Source organism: Meriones unguiculatus, chromosome 19 (genome assembly GCF_030254825.1).
Source record: "Meriones unguiculatus strain TT.TT164.6M chromosome 19, Bangor_MerUng_6.1, whole genome shotgun sequence".
Classification (NCBI taxonomy): domain Eukaryota; kingdom Metazoa; phylum Chordata; class Mammalia; order Rodentia; family Muridae; genus Meriones; species Meriones unguiculatus.
In genome coordinates, this window is record NC_083366.1 from 60,014,785 (window position 1) to 60,028,240 (window position 13,456).

The following is a 13,456-nucleotide window of genomic DNA, read 5'->3' on the forward strand; positions in this document are numbered from 1 at the left end:
TAGTGGCAGCTGAGTTGGGGTGTTCTTTCTGGGTTGGCACAGAAATCTTGGTTTTTGGCCATTTGGTCCTCTAGAAAGGAGTCAGTACCCTTCTGTTCCTGTGAGCTTGGTTTCAGGCTGATCCTGTATGCTCACTGGCTGAGTTTCTCCCACACCTAGGTTTGGAGGGAAGAGAAAGTGCTTCTGAAATGTGTGGGTTGAAAGTGCAGTTTGAGTGCCACTGAGGGCAGGGCAGGAACCATCTCAAAGGGTAGCACCACCACTTGATTGCAGTGCTTCTCAATGGACTCCTTGTCCCTAGTGGGATCAGCTCAGATTGTAGCTTGGCTGTGTGTGTGTGTGTGTGTGTGTGTGAGAGAGAGAGAGAGAACAGAGGACAAGTTTGGAATAAGTTCTTTCACCTTCACATGGTTTTCAGTGATGAAAACTGAGTTTACCAAGCTCATTGACCCCCACACCAGGTTTCCAGTTCCCAAAGGATGCTGACCGCAGTAGATTGGGGATGTGACAAGGAGCTGTTGTCCTGTGTGCTGTGCCGGTGCTATACTTATTCTCCAAGTGGGGCAGAGGAAATTTTTCTTCCCTTATTCTCGATATTTTTTTTTAATTTCTTTCCTATAAACAGCTTCTTTTCATCCTTTTAACTGTTAATATTTGTGCGTGTTTATGTGTAGGTTTGTGCTGCCCACAGCATGTGTGTGTCCGTCTTCTCCCTGGTTTGAGGCGAGGTCTTCATTCACTGCTGCCTGTGCCAGGCTAGGTGGCTTGTGAGCATCTAGGAGTCTCCCCTCTCTCCTTGCTCTACTGCCCTCAATGTGCTGGCATCACAGATGGATACTACTGTGTTCAGTTTCACTTAGGTTTTAGGAACCCAAACCCAGGTCCAAAACTGTGTGATGGGTGTGTAAGTGTACATTTCTGAGATCAGGTCTGTTTACATTATTGTATAATCATCAGCATAGTGCTCTGTGCCCCTTAAAGACTTCTAAGCTCTTCCCCAGCTTGGCAGCCTCTGTCCTGCTTTCTAACCCAGGGGTCTCCTGTACAAACTCTTTGGGGACAGGTTATGTTGAGTAGGATCCTCATGCTTTAGCCAATGTGTCAAGATTGCCATCGTTGAAAGGTTGGTGTGCATAAGTCACGCCCACATTACATGTGGATGGCTTCCCTTGACATAGTGCTTGACATCACTGTCATCCCAGGCCTTATAGTGTATCCAGAGACACTACAGACCTCTGTGGTCTTGAGGATGTGTCCCCAGAGATGACAGTTATACCTTTCCCTTAGGGTTTTAAGGGATTGCTTACTGGCAATTCCTGACAGACAACTTGTGCTGTGCCTAGTGTTACAACCATGTCTTGGTGTTTAGTACCACGTAGACACTGACTATTTCCTCTTCTCAACAGCAAGAGTACTGGCGGTTAGTGGAAGAGAAGGACTGTCATGTGGCAGTTCACTGTGGAAAGGTGGACACTAATACCCATGGCAGCGGGTTCCCGGTGGGAAAATCAGAACCCTTTTCAAGGTAATAGTCCATTCTCTTATCTATATTTTGGGACCTCGATGGTGCTCTTCCTCACCAGTCTGTGACAGTCCCCATCTTTCCCTCTGCAGGCATGGATGGAACCTCACCGTCCTCCCCAATAACACAGGGTCCATCCTGCGTCACCTTGGTGCTGTGCCCGGTAAGCATGACCATAAGCACCCTCCTGTACCAGCTTTCATAGTGAGAGCGAAGCCAGGGTGGTTCTTCTAAGACTGTTAGAGAGGCCTGGAGCCATACGTACAGAGGGCAGAAGTCTGAAAAAAATGTGGGCTCCTTCTGGCATGGCAAAAGTCTTGGGGAACCTAGTTTATTAACTCAGAGTATTAGAAAAGCCTTTTAAAAACTGAGTTCTAACTCCTAGAGGCTGTTTTTATGAGCAGCCACAATAAATGGGTAAGAAATAAAAGCTGCTTCCGACTTAGGCAAAAATCCCATGGAGGTTCTTCTTGCTGTAAATTCCTTGAGCCTTGAAAGGGAAGCCTGAGTCCTGAGAGAGTCCTTTCTGCCCAAGCCAGGAGCCCTGTTTCCCACCTTGTTCACTGGAGACAGAGGCACTAAAGCCAGGCCTCCTCAGCCCTGACTTTGCACATTCATTCTTAGCTTGGAGGGTTTGCAAGCTACCCAGCCACAATGCAAGAATTGTAAATTTATCTCTGTGTAGCAAGTGGGGAGAACAGACAACTTTTTCTGTGTTTCGTTTTGGAGAGGCAGAATCCTACCCCCAACTCCACAGCCTTCTTGGAGGACACTTTTAATGGCTATTACTCTGAAGCAGCGTTGCTCGAAAATGACTACTCTTTCCTTACGTTTTAGGAGTGACTATTCCCTGGCTAAATATTGGCATGGTCTTTTCTACCTCATGCTGGTCTCGAGACCAAAATCACCTTCCATACATTGACTACTTACACACTGGTGCTGACTGCATTTGGTGAGTACCCATCCCAGCCGCAGGCGCAGCAGCTCTAGGAGCCCGGAAAGTGGTGCTTTTCAGTGCAATAAAAAAGGACCTACACGTGCAGGGGAAAGGTACTTGCCTTTCCAGCCTAGCCAGGGTCCGGGCTTTCTACCTGTGCGACAGGGGTTGCAGGTGGCAGAAGTAGTTCCCATGCGTGGCCTGTTGTGGTGTTCTCTTATGAATTGTTGCTTAGTCTGTTTCCCTGCTGGGAATCCCCCAGTTATATGTTATGGAATTCCCACAGTTGATTTATAGCAGTATTCATAAAGTATGATGGGGAGATTGGTCTGGGCAACCTCACCTGAGTGGCCTTTTGCAAGAGCTCCAGAGCTAGTCTACCCATTTTCAGAACTGTTTCTCCATGATGTACACCTGCATGGCACAGCGTATTCTCTTTGTGGATCCTCTGTGCTCTGTTCATGGCTGAGCTCTCTGGTTTCTGTGTTGATAGCAGCACATGGGAATTGACTGCATGGCGTATAATGCTCATCTCATAGTCTCACAGCCTGCTCCTCTCACACTCATCTCTACTAACTGTTGTGGCCCTAAGGGGTTGATGAACTATTCTTTACTAAGTAAACAGAATCTTCAACTGATGGCTACTCAGCAGCCTATGTGGGCAGCAGTCTGCTGCTGTGGGGTACAGTTTTTTCAGGCCCTGATGAGCAAGAAGGGGTCTGTTGTGTCCTATGTGACCTGTTGAGGTGAGGCTGTTGGTGTGTTGACATATGTGGAAACAGATCACATTGCTCATGAGGCAGGGGCAGACGGCAGCTGTGGAATGTGCCACACTCTTGTGGACTGGTTTGCTTCCTTGGAAAGCGGTGATTCTGCCCAGTGCAGGTGTTCCTGTGGCCACCACTGACCTGTGGCACTGACCTGTGGTACTGTCCCCATTGCTATGATGAAACACCATGACCAAGGGCAAATCAGGGAGGAAAGCATTTATTTGACTTATGCTTCCAGGTCACAGTTCATCATCAAAGGAAGTCAGGACAGGAGCTCAAGCAGGGCAGGAAACCTGGAGGCAGGGTCCATGGATGGAGGTTTGCTATTTACTGGCTTGCTCCCCATGGCTTGCTTTTGTCTAGAACCCTGACCACCAGCCCAGGAGTGACCTGACCTAAAACTGGCTGGAGGCTGGGCCCTCCCGCGTCAATCGCTAATTAAGAAAATGTTTTACAGGCTTGCCTACATACAACTGGATCATACAGAGACATTTTCTTGAGGTTTCTTCCTCTAAGATGATTTTAGCTTATGTCAAGTTGATGTAAAACTATCTAGTGGGTGCGCAGTGGCCCATGCAGATTGTTTTTTATAGCTTGAATGTGTAGTTGAAGGTGGTGAAACTTGATATTCTGTGATTTCTGTGAAGTCTGAGCTCATTATGCCTCATAATGGCATAGAAGAAAGCAGAGAACTTTATGGTGTGTGGTGTTTCCTCACTTTTTAAATCATGAGTCAGTAATGGGATGTGCTGACTTTGAAATGATATAAACACTTAAGAAAAATGTGGCTGGTATCTTCCCTTGGCGATTGAGACCAAGATTTGCCACAAAGACATTGTATGAGTGCTGGGGTTGCTGTTTGGCCAAGCTTATAGAACTGTGTCTATGTGGAGCTGAGGGAGGAGGGACAGTTACCAGTGAGGCCTGACAGCTTGGGGCTCGGACGACTTCTGCAGTCTCAGGTTCTTTCAAGACCCCAGCCTACTGTGATGGACATTGGCCCTGGCAACAGGCTTCCTGTAAGTCCTCAATAGGCTTCCCTTTGCCAGACTTTGTTCATAACGTGATCCAGGGGGTCATGTGGTATAATTGGCATGTGCTTGGTGGCAGGCTCCTTGAGGTATTGAGAGAGTGCTGGGAAAATGTTCGGGGTCTCTAGATTCTCCTCTTGACTATGTCACCTACTTTTCCAGCCTTTACTCCCACTGATCCGCCCTCCCCTGTCTCTATAGGCTATAGTCTGTTGTCCCAGAACCACAGCTTTCCTCCTGGTCACTCTATGTTCCCATGGAGGCCTCTATCCTTCTGTAATCCCTCAGACTGTGTCCTGACACAGTAGAGAGAGTGAGTTCCCCAGGTCTCTGTGGACATCCCCAGTTTCCCAGCAGTGTAGCTCTGTTTGCGACAAATGGGCTGTGTGTATGCACTGGTCTTGGCCCCTTTCCAAGTCCCTTTCTGGCCAGTAAGTAGCTCTAGGGCCTCCTTGGTTGTCTTGGTGGAGTGCCCCAGGTACCTAGGTATGCATGTTCTTCTGTCATGAACAGTATCAGTACTAGCTCGAGAACTAGTCTAAGGGAGTGTGCAGTTGTGTCTGCTTCTCATTTAGAGAGGGTTTCCCTATCGGGCTTTGTTGTGAAGGCTTTTGGCTCAGCCTGGGGGGCAGATCTGCATAGAAAGTGAACCATATGTATAAGGTTGTGCCTGTGGTTTGGCTTGTACTGGGCAGAAGTAGCCAACAGTGACAGAGCAGGGCACTGGGCCAGCCCTTCAGCCCAGCTGCCCCACAGCGCTCTCACCAAATGTCTCCTATGTTTCCAAAACCCTAGGTATTGCATTCCTGCTGAGGAGGAGAACAAGCTGGAGGGTGTGGTCCACACCCTACTGCAGGCCAATGGCACTCCGGGGCTGCAGATGCTGGAGAGCAATGTCATGGTAGGTCTGTCCTCTACCTACAAAACAGCCCTGAGTCTCCCGGAAACAGATATTTATTATTCTGTTACCTCCCGACAATACTGGCTGGGGCTGGGAAGTGCTCCAAAAGGGTTGTGGACCTAAGAAGGAAGGAGTCCTGTGCTTCCAATGGCCTCTGCCTTGCAGTCACCATTAGGCTCATATCGACCTGCTTCTGTGATTGTTCTTCTTTGATGTTTTCTGAAGGAGAATCATAAGCTGGTTCACTGAACAGCCCTCCGTCCGGTTTCCTGTCGGCTGGACTTCCACACAATAACCTGGCTGGTGGCCTGCGGCAGAAGGGTTGCCTGCAGGGCAAGGAGGGCCGTGTGTCTCAGTTGGCATTATCTCCCCAGATCTCCCCAGAGGTGCTGTGCAAGGAGGGGATCAAGGTCCACAGGACTGTGCAGCAGAGTGGGCAGTTTGTTGTCTGCTTTCCGGGGTCCTTTGTGTCCAAAGTATGCTGTGGCTACAACGTCTCAGAAACCGTGCACTTTGCTACCACCCAGTGGACAAGTATGGGCTTCGAGACTGCCAAGGTAAGCAGGTCAGCTGTGTGTACATTCGGATTCACCGTGAGCCTCTGAGGTCCTTTCACAGTACTGGTCCGGGTGGAGATCCTCAGTTACCAGGAAGGTTTTATAGGAAAGAAGGTTTTGAGGTCTGTATCATGAAGGCTTTTGACTGCCATTACTGGCCTTCCTACAGTTGTGGAGAGACCACTCAGACATAAACAAACACTGGGCCAGAGTATATGAGCACCTCTGCCCATTCTGAGCTGCGGTGCTGCCTCACGCTGGCAGTGAGGTGCTGGGCTCTGGTGCTGGTCTGCATGTAAGCAAAGTGGCTGCACAGCTATTAGTGCAAGTCCAGGGGGCACTTCAGAAATTCACACAGCCTGACTGCCACTGTGAACCTTGACTACTCCTTAATGATGGAAATAGACCCTTTGTAAAGGTGACTCCTCTTTTTAGGAGATGAAGCGCCGCCATATAGCTAAGCCATTCTCCATGGAGAAGTTGCTCTACCAGATTGCACAAGCCGAAGCAAAAAAGGAAAATGGTCCCACCCTCAGTACCATCTCAGCCCTTTTGGACGAGCTCAGGTACTGTAGACCCAGGACCCAGGACTTCAGGTGAAGCCACAGAGCTGGCAGCAGGGCTTGACTGAACAAGCAGGCACAGGCGGCTGTTCTCTTGACTGCACAGGGCCCCCCACCACCACCACTTTTTTTCTTTTTTGGCTATTTCCTCTCTTGTCTTCCTGTATAGTGGGAAGGTCTTGGTGAGCCTATATGAACAGAAGCATATGATCTCAAGCTCATTCCTCTTTGGGGTCAGTGCTGAACCTCCCTTTTTTACACTAATACTTTGCTCTAGGCTCTAGGGCTGGTTGGTACTATAGAGAGGGACCCACCTTTTCCAACCCTTGGCTCTTACAGATACGGTAAGAGAGATACTGTAACATACTCTCTTACACACATACCATAGAGAATTTGGGCAGCAGCAGCAGCAGCAGCATCTAACTCTGTGAAACTGATTGGTCCCCTTGAGTTGGTCCACTTGTGTCCCACACATTTTGACAGTGCTTCTCAGCTTCAAGCAGGCCAGGCAGTCACTGAGCACTGTGCGTGGTTCCCTGTGTCGACCTCTTACCTCACTTGCCGCCTCCTGAGGCTTCTCACTCTCCAGGGAAAGGGTTCCTGATAATGTTGGTGGGAAACAGAGATGTTCACCACCTAGAAAGTGTCTTCAAGGGTAGGGACAACAAATAGGTAAAATGTATCCTTAGCTTGGAGAAAGAACATCTGTAACCTTAGGCAAAGTCCTGTTACCCCATGGCTTATCTGCCCTTTTGACTGAAGAGCATAATCTCTGGCTGGGGCCTTAGGAAGGCATGCCGGGTTTGTAACCCCATGGCTGGCTGTGCTGTATTGGAGGGTATGCTTATTCCAGAAGGGTAATGACATGGAAAGGGAGCAGGTATTCCTTACAGGCATGCATGCAGCCTTTTCATGGTGCCTGCTATTTACCTGCACAGGGATACAGAGCTGCGGCAGCGCAGGCAGTTGTTTGAGGCTGGCCTTCACTCTTCAGCACGCTATGGCAGCCATGATGGCAACAGTACGGTGGCGGATGGGAAGAAAAAGCCTCGAAAATGGCTGCAGCTAGAAACGTCAGAGAGGAGGTGCCAGATCTGCCAGCATTTGTGCTACCTCTCTATGGTAAGTATATGTAAGCGAGCCTAGAGTAGACCCACTGTGGACCCCAATACCAAGCCCGCTCAAGGCTTTTACAGCTTCTTGCCTCCTCACATTCTGGTAGCAGGGCCCGAGTCAGCTGGCCACCGTGGGCAGTTGTAGCTGATGTTGGACCCCCTTGCTTTTTGTTCTGCCTAGGGCTCTGCACCATTGATGGCAGCACCCACATTCACTTAAACCTTTTGGGAAATACCCTCATAAATTCCCAGAGATATATTTCCTCTGATTCTAAATTCTGTCAGCTGGCAGTGCCTTGGTGGGGTTTTATTAATGTTAACAGCATGCGTTGCCCATGACAGCTAGTGAGTTTGTGATTAGCCCTTGGAGTCTTTGAAAGGGGCAACCTGTTATTTCTTTTTGTTTGCATGGAGGCTCCTGAGAAAAAAACTCCAGATTTAAAGGCCTGTCAAAGTGTCCACTCAAGTTGGAGACCATTGTTTTTTATTGTTGTTGTGGGTTGTTTTTGTTTTTGAGATACAGGTGACAGGACTTGAGGGGCCTACACAAAGGATAAGACTACACAGGCCCTTGTAGCCCTCAAGGATCAGTGTCTTTCCGTGACCTCAGGTAGCAGGACACTTGCTTGGTATACAGCAGCGTGCAGGTCCTCTGGGGTACTGAAGATTAGGAGCCTTACCAACGTATTTTTGTCAAACTCCCCTAAGCCTTCTAAGCCAGTGTCAGTATATTTTGTCCCATCTCTATGATGAGGTGCTCCAGGAGCCTGCAGAACCGATCTGGTGAGGGTTTGAAAGCTAAGACAATCTGCTGCTTTTTTGCCTCTTTCCCTCCATTCCCTTCCTCCCCTAGTTGAAGACCCTGTTGCAGGGTTTCTCATCGGTTTGTATTGTTAGTCACTGACCCCTGGCTTGGGCAGATGTGTGTTGATAGGCCTCCTTGAATTCAACCTGAGCCCTTTCCCTACAGGTGGTACAGGAGAACGAGAATGTCGTGTTCTGCCTGGAATGTGCGCTGCGCCATGTGGAGAAACAGAAGTCTTGCCGTGGGCTGAAACTGATGTACCGCTATGATGAGGTGAGTTCTGACCATGCTGTGCAGGGTGGAGGCTGAGGGCGGCCACTGTTACTCCTGTAGATGCCAGCTACTCATCTCTAGACTGGAGATGTGACAGCTTGAGCTGCAGTCAGTGTGTCTGCCCCCTGTCCCCAGCTCCTCAGTGCTCAATCTACAGCCTGTTCTTGCCTTCCCAACCTCTTTCCAAGTTCTTCCTGTTCACAGGCCACTGCCAGATTCTGTGCCTATCCATTTAGCATGCTTGCTTCTTGCACAGGAGGTGCCTGACCCAAGATGGCCCTCCAGAGCTGTTCCCCCGCCACCTGTCTTGATAACACATCCCGGGAAGCTCCCTGCCTTCAGACTACTCAGGCTCTGGACAGAGCGTTTTCTTGTGGCTCCAGAGCCTGAGTCAGTGCTGGGAGGGGGGTGGTCATGCCCCTTGCGTGATGTAGACACCTGTCACTGCCCATGGCTGCCCCTCCCTCACCATTGGTCCATGTCCTGTGTGCATAGTTGAATGCTTTAGATTGAGAGCCCAACCCCCTGACACCCTGGAATACGGCCCTGTGCCGCCCATGTGCTGGGAATCGTGTCCCTGTGGGATCCACACTGTCTCTTCGGCTTCACTTTTTCCCTCACTCTTGGATTCTGTATCCAGCTCTACACATCACATTCATCTCACCTCAACCTTCCTGATGCTGCAACCCTTTAATATACCACGTTGTGGTGACCTCTAACCATAAAAATTATTTTCATTGTTACTTCATAACTGTAATTTTGCTACTGTCATGAATGGTAATATATTAATATTTGATAAGCAAGACAGCTAATATGAGACCCCTGTAAAGGGTTGCTTGATCTCCAGAGGGGTTTGACCCACAGGTTGAGAACCGCTGTTCTGAATGAAGCCAGTCCAAACAGATCGTTTCACTAACGGAGCACAATTTAGCAGCCCAGTTGGCCTTTTGGCATCTATCTGTAGTTGAGGCTGCGTGTGCACTTGATTGCCTTGCCCACCTCTAGTACTATTCAGATGCCGTCTTCAGCCTGCTCTGTGCCTGCTTTTGGTCTCTGCACTCCTTATAACCCTGCTTTGGAAAAGGGAACATCTCAAGCAGCCATCCCCAATTTTACAGGCTGCAGCACACCTGTCTCCTTGGCTCCGTTTGCAGTCCTGTGCCAGCAAGTGCTGATCCCGGTCTGCCTGGTGCTGCACATCTGGTATCCTGGTGCCCTTATTCAAGAACCATCTCTTGGACAACATCATTGTCACTCACTGTGTGTTCCCCAGCTCTATGGCTGGCTGTGCAGCACATCACCCATGTGGTCCCAGGATCTGCCTTCTATTCCTAATGCTGGCAACAGAATCTTCCCTCCTTGGCTGTGCTCCCTGAAGCTTGAACAGGTGGACAGTTAGGTGCATTCAAGCCATTACAGTACATACTTACCCCAGGCTTGCTGGGTCAAGTGTAGGTCAGACTCATGTCTGAGTTATAAGGTTGGAAAGCAGAAGTAGGTCTATTTGCGCCTGTTCTGTTCAGTGGCACAACAAAACTTCTGTGGTCCCTACTTCACATAAACAGTAAATGTCATAATGGGCTTAAAATCCCAGCAATGAGTAGAATTACTGTCTGGCATCCTGTACTTCCAAAGCCCCCATAGGGCACAGAGTTGGCAGCAGCAGGCAGGGCCAGGGAAGGTGCCTCTGCGCACAAGATTAGGGCAGCCTGAAGGCACTTCTCTGAAAGTGCTGCAAGCAGCTGAGCAGTGGAGTGGGAAGCTACCCGGTGTTGTAGGTCAACATTTTACTGTGACCACAGTCCTGAAAGAACACCAGCACAACTCGTGGTCGGATATCTAGTCAGGAAGTCAGCTAGGGCATATGGAAAAACACACTTGGCAACCCATAGCTGAGTCACTAATGACCAGGCCAATGACAGATGTACTAGGGATCCTACACCTGTTTCTCTCATACCCCAGTACTTTTTTTTTTTTTGTCCTGTACACTGTGATGCTCACAGGAAGAGCTGGGCTTTCAGGACACTTAAGAACCTGGCTGCCCAAGGCAAAGTTTTTTACTGTCTTTCCAAGCTTGGCTACGAAGAAGCCAGTCTTCAGGAGGCAGGACACTGTTAGATCAGCAGATGTTAGGTTTTTCACGGCCTTCTAGGGCTTTCCAGAGACAGAGATGAAGTGTGTGATCCTCAGGAGTCTTACTGTCCCGGGCTGCTTCCATTCTTTACTCATAGTGTCCAGACATCTTGCCAGGTATCTGGCTTCCTGCCTATGCTCTCTTGAGTCATTCATTCTTCCAATGTGTCCCAGGCTGGTCCCACATGTGTTCTCCTGCTCCAACCTCTGGAGAGCTGTGATTTCAAATGTGGGCCATCACACCCAGCTATGGATATATTTTGGGTGAAGTACAGGAACATGGCTGTTCCCTTTCCCCTCTAAGAAGGAGGGGAGTAATGGACTTGCTAATGCCACATGGTGGAGAATTTTGGCTTCAAGCTGGTGCCTGTGAAGCACCTCAGTGTGGGTCACAGCAGGCCGAAATGGTCTCAGCAGTAGGCCGGGCAGCCATTCCCCTTAGTCATGTTGGTTTAATTTGTCTGGATGCTGTTCTTAATTTCTAGATTTTTCTTCTCACATTGACCTGCTAAGAGATAACTACAGCAGCAGCTTCTACTCTAGCCCCAACTATCCGAAGCAGGGCCAGGAGATGGCCTGCCTCCGAGCTGGGAGGCAGCTGTTTCTCCTTTACAGGTCCCCTGGAGCTGGTGTTAAAATGCAGGTGTGAGCAGTAGTGGGTGCTGGGAGCCCAATAAGAGGAAAGAGTGTAAAACACTCAGCAGCTGAGCAGTCTCTCCTGCCCCAGAGACTTCCTTAGGCATCAGCCTGTCCTGTCCACAAGTCCTCTGCCGCTCTGAATCCTAAAGGTATTTCTAAAGCCTGCTAATATCCAGTGACACACACTGGATATTGCCTTGTAAGGTACGGCTTGGTGCCCGGGACCCCTCTGCTATACTAACTTTGTTCCCTGTCCTCCTGGCAGGAGCAGATCATCAGTTTGGTCAACCAGATATGTGGCAAAGTGTCTGGCAAACATGGCAGCATTGAGAACTGTCTCAACAAACCCACACCAAAAAGAGGCCCCCGCAAGAGAGCGACCGTGGACGTGCCGCCATCTAGGCTGCCACCCTCATGAAGATGTCGAACCCATGGTCACTTATATATTTTTTGTAATTACTATATTCTAGTTTGGAGTACTTGCTGTAGGATACAAGCTGTCTTTGCACTAGCTCTAAAGAAGAATTTCTTCTGGTTTTAGAGAACTGATTTTGTTTTAGCATTAAACTGTTCAAGTTTTTGTACGTAGATAATCTAGATACTGCAGTCAGGTTTGGAAGCTGCCGTACACTCACTGTCTAAAAAACCCTTGAGGGGGCTGTATTAATTTGTATCGCCCCATGGCTGACAAAAGCCTGTTTTTTTGTTTTTGTTTTGGTTTTTTTTTTTTTTTTTTGTTTGGTAACTGTTGGGGAATAAAGGCTTTTTAACCCGTTTTTGAAAAGGGTGAAGTTTGGAGAACAAATTTTAAAACCATCCGTCACATGAGCAGATTTTTCTAGATTGGAAAAGTGATAGAAGACACACACACACACATATATACAGAAAAAAGAAACTTGAAATGGCTTTACTTTGGCTGTCTTTTCTTCTGTCATGTGCAAGGGGAGTTTGTAACTTCTGGAACCGGAGAGCCCCGTTTGTTTGGCTGGGCGGTTATGGCAGCTGAAGGCAAATGTGAGGTTTGCGTGACTAGGTTCTCATACCAGCACATCACTATGCATCCGTTCGAGGAAGAGAGGAGGAAGACAAAGACTGCCTGCCTTGGAGGGTCACTGAGGGAGACCTGTGCCTGATTTCACTAGGAAATCCATTCTGTTATTTTTTTGGTGCTGTTGGCTACTTTATGGGAAAAAAAAAAAAAAAAAAAAAAAACAAAAAAACCCTTCAATAGCATCCTTGAGGAAAACAGGAAACAGTAGTTGACTGTAAGTGCTTCCCTGTCGTCCACGTGCAATCTCCTGACATTCCACCTCCGTCTCTCTGCTTGTTCACTCACACATCAGCATTAATCTTTGTTTCAAACACACTTAGAGCCACTAAGTCTGCGGTTCTTTTTGAATGTGAAAATACATCTGTGCTCATCTTGTCTATTTTTTCTCTTCATGTTTTAACAAAAAAGAAAAAAAGAAAAAAAAAAGAATCCCATCCCTTTTGTACATACTCCTGTAAATTGTTTTAAATACTTGAGCCTTTTCTTGGTGGGGGAGGGGAGGGGTAAGAAAGATGAAGAAAAGCCTTACATTTCAGTTTCTTCATCGGCTGGATTGGATGCTTACAGGGTTTTTCTTGTAACATTTATAAGTGCTGCTTACATCACTCAAAACAACAAAACATGGTAATGGAGTAGCTGTTGCCCTTCTCCGGTTGTCTGTACAGTATGTGTGGAATAAAAAAGGGAAACTGTTTTCACAAGCTGTTCTTTGTTTCATAATTGGATCAGTCCGTAGCTACCCATATTGCACTGAGCTTGCCAGTGGTGACTGCCAGGAACGTCCTAGGATCCACTTTGGTGGTTGTTGTTGCAGAAGACTGAACTGTTTTGGAATGTTTAACGATTACATAACAGTCGAGTGTTTTCCAATGTGGTTGTCCAGTTTTTACGGCCTTGCTGTGTACTTTTCCCTCTCTTTGACAGTAGACTTTCGCCTCTGGCCTACAGTTTGGCATTTAATTTATTAGCGCTGCTCTGCACCTCTCCCTCAGGGAGGGCTCCGTGTGGTCTATTGCCAGTTCTTTGTTTACTTTTCAGGTTTGTACTACAAGGTTTAATAATAAAAACAAGTTTTTTGGACATTTTGTCTGTCTTTTGGAAAGTGAGGGAAGGGTATGGGCTTTCTTTGGTCAGTGGGGCAGAGGCTCTAAGTCCTCTC

At 48.2% G+C, this 13,456-nt stretch overlaps 1 protein-coding gene across 4 annotated transcripts in view; it reads left to right on the forward strand.

Annotated features, from left to right (window-relative positions):
• The window catches only part of Jarid2 (jumonji and AT-rich interaction domain containing 2), a 196,580-nt gene extending 183,203 nt beyond the window's left edge, over nucleotides 1–13,377 (forward strand). For all 4 annotated transcript variants that reach the window (XM_060372398.1, XM_060372397.1, XM_060372400.1 and 1 more), the window contains 9 exons: nucleotides 1,407–1,525; nucleotides 1,615–1,685; nucleotides 2,360–2,474; nucleotides 5,056–5,161; nucleotides 5,536–5,718; nucleotides 6,154–6,284; nucleotides 7,220–7,403; nucleotides 8,367–8,474; nucleotides 11,512–13,377. In XM_060372398.1, coding sequence (XP_060228381.1) covers nucleotides 1,407–1,525; nucleotides 1,615–1,685; nucleotides 2,360–2,474; nucleotides 5,056–5,161; nucleotides 5,536–5,718; nucleotides 6,154–6,284; nucleotides 7,220–7,403; nucleotides 8,367–8,474; nucleotides 11,512–11,664 — 1,170 coding nt within the window. In that variant the 3' untranslated portion in view covers nucleotides 11,665–13,377. The remainder of the gene's footprint in view (nucleotides 1–1,406; nucleotides 1,526–1,614; nucleotides 1,686–2,359; nucleotides 2,475–5,055; nucleotides 5,162–5,535; nucleotides 5,719–6,153; nucleotides 6,285–7,219; nucleotides 7,404–8,366; nucleotides 8,475–11,511) is intronic.
• Nucleotides 13,378–13,456: the final 79 nt, after the last annotated feature.